At 39.3% G+C, this 7144-nt stretch overlaps 1 protein-coding gene across 1 annotated transcript; it reads right to left on the bottom strand.

The window, feature by feature from the left end:
- Positions 1 to 180: 180 nt before the first annotated feature.
- Positions 181 to 6552, bottom strand: SPMIP10 (sperm microtubule inner protein 10). The gene is made up of 3 exons (XM_082380762.1): positions 6446 to 6552; positions 5765 to 5873; positions 181 to 2572 (listed from the first exon to the last, which is right to left on the bottom strand). The coding sequence occupies exons 1-3, from the start codon at positions 6529 to 6531 to the stop codon at positions 2363 to 2365; spliced, it is 405 nt and encodes a 134-aa protein (XP_082236888.1). The 5' UTR covers positions 6532 to 6552; the 3' UTR covers positions 181 to 2362.
- Positions 6553 to 7144: the final 592 nt, after the last annotated feature.

Here is a 7144-nt window from a genome sequence, read left to right as displayed (position 1 = left end):
GGCCTCTCTTGTTGCGGAGCACAGGCTCCAGACGCGCAGGCTCAGTAGTTGTGGCTCACGGGCCTAGTTGCTCCGCGGCATGTGGGATCTTCCCAGACCAGGGCTCGAACCCGTGTCCCCTGCATTGGCAGGCAGATTCTCAACCACTGCGCCACCAGGGAAGCCCTATGGTCTTTTTTAAAAAAAAAATTCTGGTAAAATATATATGACATAAAATTAATGATTTTTACCCTTTTTGAGTGTACAATTCAGTGGCATTAAATACATTCACCCTGTTGTGTAACCATCCATCTACAGAACTTTTCATGTCAACTGAAACTCTGTACCCTTTAAATGATAACTCCCCATTCTCCCCTCCTCAGTAGCCCTTGGTAACTAACTACCATTCTATTTTCTTTCTCTAAGAATTTGACTATTCTAGTTATTTCGTATAAGTGAAATCACACAATATTTGTCTTTTTATGTCTGATTTATTCACTTAGCCTGTTGTCAGGGTTCCCCATGTTAGAACATGTATCAGAACTTCATTTCATTTTATGGCTGACTAATAATCCATTCCATTACATTCATATACCATGTTTTGTTTATCTGTAGGAAACAAAATTTGCCACCCTAAAATGTCTCTGGCATGTGGATTATTTCAAGCTGAAAACAATCAAGGCCCAAAAGACTCAGGAAGAACTTTTGACCTTGCCCCTAAGTACCTAAAGGAATTTAGATAGAGGGCCTATTACAGGAATAGAGCTATCACCAGAGATGTCTGCAAAGAACATGAGCTAGATGTGGTGGGGGAAACTCTTAGAGATCACAGGCCACCCTGTGTCCCACTGCCTCTGCAGGCCCAGAGAAATATTTAGCAAACGTTTGCTTTTCCATCTCCATGTCAATTGCCTTCCTCCCTTTGAAGTCCCAAATCACTATTCCCAAATCCTCTTCTGTCTTTAGCTGAAGACGGTTATTTAACGTGAGGGTTTCAGGGACTTCCCTGATGGTTCAGTGGTTGGGAATCCGCCTGCCAATGCAAGGGAGACGTGTTCGAGCCCTGGTCCAGGAAGATCCCACGTGCCGCAGAGCAACTAAGCCCGTGCGCCACAACTACTGAGCCTGTGCTCTAGAGCCCGCGAGCCACAACTACTGAGCCTGTGTGTCACAACTACTGAGCTCGTGCGCCTAGAGCCCTTGCTCCGCAACAAGAGAAGCCACTGCAATGAGAAGCCCGCGCACTGCAACAAAGAGTAGCCCCTGCTCACCACAACTAGAGAAAAGCCCACGCACAGCAAGGAAGACCCAACGCAGCCATAAATAAATAAATAAAATTTAAAAACAAAGTGAGGGTTTCAGTCATTTTGGTGAGTTACTCAGTTTTCCTGGACCTCTCCCATGTATACATGTTGTTTAACTTTTGTTTGACTTTCTCCTGTTAATCTGTCTCATGTCAATTCAATTTTTAAGCCGGTAAGAAGAACCTAGAAGGGTAGAGGAAAGTTTCTTCCTCCCCAACAATCCATTCATCTGTTGATGGACATTTGACTTGTTTCCACCTTTTGGCTATTATAAATAATGCTGCTATGAACATTGGTGTAAAAATATCTGTTAAAATCCCTGCTTTCAATTCCTTGGGCATATACCTAGAAGTGAAATTGCTGGATCATAAGGTAATTCTGAGTGTAATTGTTTGAGAAACCACCATACTGTCTTCCACAGTGGTGTATCATTTTTGCATACACTGATTATTATGTCTTAAGTTATGTGAATCAATCCTTCACTATAGGAAATTGATACTTGGATACACTGAACCAATATGGAAACATATGTCTCAGCTAAAATTGTATGATGTATCACAGAGTTGTCTACCGAACACTTCTAATAACTGATGATTAGCTGCTGGTCTCTGTAGCCTTAGGGGTGTGTGTTGGTGCAGTGGAGCAGAAGGAAGGGTGTTGGAGCAGTTAGAAAAGAAGCAAAAATAATCCCACATCCTGCAACTCTATTTCAGTTTGGCTTTCTTGACACTGAGTTTTGGAGGGGATGAATAATAAGGGTGGAATGAGAAGGAGAGAAAGGTAGAGGAGTGTGGTGAGGTTAGATGGTAGGACTGGATCCGTCTGCTGTTTCTTAACTACTTGGTGTGAAATTAATTTCAGTGAGACAGTTTTCCTTGTTCCCCCACGTCATCTCAGATATTCTCAGAGCCTATTTTCTTTCTAAGCTATTATAATATAAAAAAGTATGCAGTTGACTTATAGCCTTTGAACAAATTGAACCTATAGGCAAAATACAAATGTACAAGGACTTAAACATTATGGGAGAGAGAGAGAGAGAGGGAGAGACTGAAATACTTTATCATTTTATTCTTCTTTCATCAGACCAGTCGCCTCCTGAAGCCATGGGAAATTACAGTGCTTTGGTACTTGGAGAGAGGTGAATGCAGAGGCATATCTGCAATTTTTATTTCTGGTGGGCCTTTCTTCAAGACAACTTTACGATCTTCCCCATGGCAAAGTCTTTCACTGTGATTCAAAAACAGAGAGTCTTCCAAAGGGCCGGCATGGATCCCACATGCTTCTGCATGCTAAAAGAAAAAAAAAAATCTGCTGTATATCACACCAAAAATCACTTTATTAGGGACTTCCCTGGTGGCACAGTGGTTAAGAATCCGCCTGCCAATGCAGGGGACATGGGTTCAATCCCTGGTCCAGGAAGATCCCACATGCTGCAGAGCAACTGGACCTGTGCACCACAACTACTGAGCCTGCGCTCTAGAGCCCGTGAGCCACAACTACTGAGCCCGCGTGCCACAACTGCTGAGGCCTGCGCTCTTAGAGCCCGTGCTCCGCAACAAGAGGAGCCACCGCAATGAGAAGCCCGCGCACCGCAGCAAAGAGTGGCCCCCACTCGCTTGCTGCAACTGGAGAGGGCCCTCGTGCGACAACGAGGACCCAACACAGAGAAAAATAAATAAATTAATTAATTTTTTTAAAAAAACACTTTATTAGATTAAGATGGAAGTTGCCCAATAGTTTTTCTAACTGTTCCTGTTGAGAAGGAAGGTCTAGTGGGCAGAGCAATATCCCTTTTTTAAAAGCAGTGCTCTCTCACTGGTGTCTTCCGACCAACAGGAAGAGCCAGTGGTGTGGGCTGCAGACTATAAACTTGGAGTCAGATCACTGGCTTTTAGCTTCACTACTTTTGTGTTCTTGTACAAGTCATTTACCTACCGTGAGACTCAGTTTCCTCAAACATAAAATGGGAATTTTTAAAGGATTCTTTGAGTGTTGAATAAAATATTCTATGTGAATGAAAAAACTTTCACCAACTACTAAGTGAAATAGCTATACAGTATGCGGCTGCTGTTGCACCTGCGCTGCATAGATAACAGCTACTTAAGATTATCTTAGTTGTACATCTATTTCTGACTCTGTTTTACTGCTGAACAGCAGTCTGGCCTGGTCTTGGGTTGCTGCTCCCTCTCTCCTATGCTGTGTTCTCGTTTTTATGTTGTTAAAGAGCTATATCATCTCCTATAGGAAAAATGGTAAAATGAAAAGAAAGCATAGCTAGCATTTATTCAGTGCACATTCACTTCATTGTAATTCTCATTTAATTTTCACTTTTACTCTGTAAGGTAGAATATTCCATGCACCAGTCGCTAATTATATTTTTTAAATTGTTAGGAACACTGTCAACTAAATTACAGAAGTGAAATAACAATGAAAAAATTATGCTGACTTATAGCTCTAAAGAGTAAGGGCAAGACTAACGGAAGTGTTTTGATGCATTCAAAACAGTTCTTCATTATTGACTTCAACTCAAAGTTTATACCCTATAGTTCTAGTAAATGAAAAATACAAAGTCAGTACTAATGTTGTCACCATGCTAAAGCTAGTTAGGACATTGAAAATGACTTGATAAGCCACTAAGTTACATGAAATACAGCCCAATATTAAGATATTAGAAAGTCTTAATAACCATACAAATTTGATGTTTGTCTGTTATTTCTATTTTTAAATTTTTTTAGCTTGAGATTTTAATTTTATTTATTTATTTATTTATGGCTGTGTTGGGTCTTCGTCTCTGTGCGAGGGCTTTCTCCAGTTGCGGCAAGTGGGGGCCGCTCTTCATCGCGGTGCGCAGGCCTGTCACTATGGCAGCCTCTCTTGTTGCGGAGCTCATGCTCCAGACGCGCAGGCTCAGTAATTGTGGCTCATGGGCCTAGTTGCTCCGCGGCATGTGGGATCTTCCCAGACCAGGGCTCGAACCCGTGTCCCCTGCATTAGCAGGCAGATTCTCAACCACTGCGCCACCAGGGAAGCCCTAAGTCTGTTATTTGAATCGTGATTTCCTTAGTTTTATATTTGTTTTCAAAATATCAGATAAAAATACATATAAAATAATCATCTCAAGGCAAATGGCAGCCTCATTTATTACATTGTATGTATGCATTTTATAAAAAAATAATTGAGCCATATTTTTGATATATTTTATATATCATATAATATTCACACTTTGTAATATCTCTGTCTTCACAAAGTATATTCTTATTCAACATTAATTGCTTATCCTTTAGAAATTTGGAAATTAGTTATATAAACACATTTCTTCCTAGGAATCCTACCATGAAATCTCCTCTTACTGATTCTTACAAAATATTATCATCACCTTTAAAGAAACAACTTACCTTTTCACAAGTGAATGGTCAATCAATCTGAATTTGGAAAATGTTTTGAAACTATTGACTACTGAATCAGAGCATTGAGTGGGCAAGGAGTCTTATCTGTAAATCTAGCCAAACTGTTCCCATAGCTCTCAACCTGAGCGTGCAGTACAACTGTAAAAATACACGCTCTGTAAAGAACAGACTTGTGGTTGCCAAGGGGGAGGGTGGATGGGGGAGAGCTGAATTGGGAGTTTGGGGTTAGCAGATACAAACTATTATATATAGAATTGATAAACACGGTCCTACCGTATAGCACAGGGAACTATATTCAATTTCCTGTGATAAACCACAATGGAAAAGAATATAAAATATACATATATATATGTATAACTGAATCACTTTGCTGTACAGCAGAAATTAACACATTGTAAATCAACTATACTTCAATTAAAAAAAAAATACATGCTCTGTACTGTAGCTTTAATGATAATGGCGCCTACTTCTGATGAACTTCTTAACAGCTGTGAGTTGCCATTATGTAGAGAAAAAGGTAGACACGTATTTATGAAATCTTTTGGTTTATCTACTTTAAGTTTGTAATTGGGTTATTTGAATAGATATTGCTATTTAACTTTTGTTTGCAAGTTTATGTGAAGGTGCATCAAATAGTTTTTGTCAGAATAGAATGGTGGTTGTCATGGCCTGGGAGGAGGAAGAAACGAGACAAAGGGTACAAATGTTCAGTTTTAAGAAGAGTAAGTTCTAAGGGTCTAGTGTTCAGCACAGCCGACTACAGTTAATAATACGGTATTAAATACTTGAAAGCTGCTGAGAGTAGATCTGAAGCATTCTCACTGCAAGAAAAAAAGAGTCAACAATGTGAAGTGATGAATGTGTTATCTTGATCTTGGTAATCACTCCACAATGTATATCAAAGCATCACGTTGTAACCTTAAATGTACACAATCATATTTGTCTATTATTCCTCAATAAAGCTGAAAAAATGAAAAATAAATTTCAAAGCAGCTTTTGTAGAGTTATATATATCTATTCACAGATATATTAAATAGTATAGGTTTATTATTATAAATACCTATAGGAAAATACCTTCAGATTCACATTCCTGAATTTCATGTTCTGTTTCCAAGGCATTACATAACGTCTTGGGATCATCCCTTGCTTTAATGAAAACCGTGGCAAATGAATCTCACTACACCTGAAGATTAGGAAAGCAAGAAGAAAGGATATCTTGTGAGCTAAATTCAATTATTTTAGCTTCATTTTATGGAATGGAAGCAGTTGTGTTGTGTCTGTGAGGTTTGGACCCTTGCAGTTGCAGGACAGAGCTGTGTCACTGTTTGAGGCTCACCTAGCAGATAACCAACCCATTAAATCCCCGAGTATCACCAAGATCAAGAGTCTGGGCTGGGTATCTGTAGCTCTAACTGCACGCTGTCCTTTACAATTTGCTCACGATGTTCATTTTGGCCTGACTTTAAGGGGGAAGACAGCACACCATGATCTACCACAGGCCTACTCATTACCTAAAGGAATCACTGGCCAGTCACAAAAATCAGTAACTAATTTAGCTTCTGAATTTAGTACATGCCCTACACTCAGGTCAGACTTGCTTTCTCTGCACACACATTGTTTTGTTCTGGAACATAAAGCTTTCTATATAGATGCCAAGGGGAAGCACAGAATTAGCGTCCTCATCTATGTAGCTCCCAGATTGAAAACAAAGAAACAAAAAAACCACCCAAAAACCCAGAACCCTTAAGTCCTCACTTAATAGCAGGCTTATATGAATTCTCATCAGAACAGTTGTTGGTGAGTTTAGGTAAGATAGGACAAGTGTCTTTGCCTGAAGCCATCACTGCCAGTAGTGACAGGAATTCTCATCTAGAACTTCACTAGTCTACTAGTCTAATTATGATGTCATTGCTGCCTCAGATCTAACAATGTTTTGCTAATTTCATAGCAACCCATAGCAGTTACTTTAGCAGTTAATTAAGAGTGTGGCACTTAGAGCTATTTCCGGTGTTTTTAATACACCTTGAGTACATCATCATTCTTATCATGAACACTTAAAAAATAAGGATGCTTGCAGATATATTACAAATTTGACAGATACTAGAAAATATATTGGACTAAAGAATTATTATTCACAAATAGTCACTTCAAATTAACACTATTTACCCTTAGCTGATTTTCCTCTTTACATACTGCACGTGGTTGATATGTGTCCCATTTATGTTTCACCATTACTTAGACACACTTTTAAGGTGTAAATCAAACTTGCCTAAACCCAAACCAATCCAACCCATTTTATCTCCTAAGATTTGAGTTATATCGCAGAATATTTTAGGTAACAAAACTCATTTTAATAAAGAAAGGTTATGAGTGAGGATGAGCACCTTAATTACTAGGTCAGAGACATGGAGGGTTATTACTGCTAATACTCCTAGCCAGAAGGAGGAAAAATGT

Source organism: Balaenoptera borealis (genome assembly GCF_965194805.1).
Source record: "Balaenoptera borealis genome assembly, chromosome: 2".
NCBI classification, from domain to species: Eukaryota; Metazoa; Chordata; class Mammalia; order Artiodactyla; family Balaenopteridae; genus Balaenoptera; species Balaenoptera borealis.
This window is presented reverse-complemented; position numbering and strand designations above follow the sequence as displayed.

Coding starts and splice junctions, on each gene's coding strand:
- SPMIP10 (XM_082380762.1), bottom strand. CDS start 6,531: ATGGCTTCAGGCAAAGACACTTGTCCTATCTTACCTAAACTCACCAAC. Junction 5,874..6,445: donor TCATATAAGCCTGCTATTAA/GTGAGGACTTAA, acceptor CCTAATCTTCAG/GTGTAGTGAGATTCATTTGC. Junction 2,573..5,764: donor TCAGGAATGTGAATCTGAAG/GTATTTTCCTAT, acceptor TTTTTCTTTTAG/CATGCAGAAGCATGTGGGAT.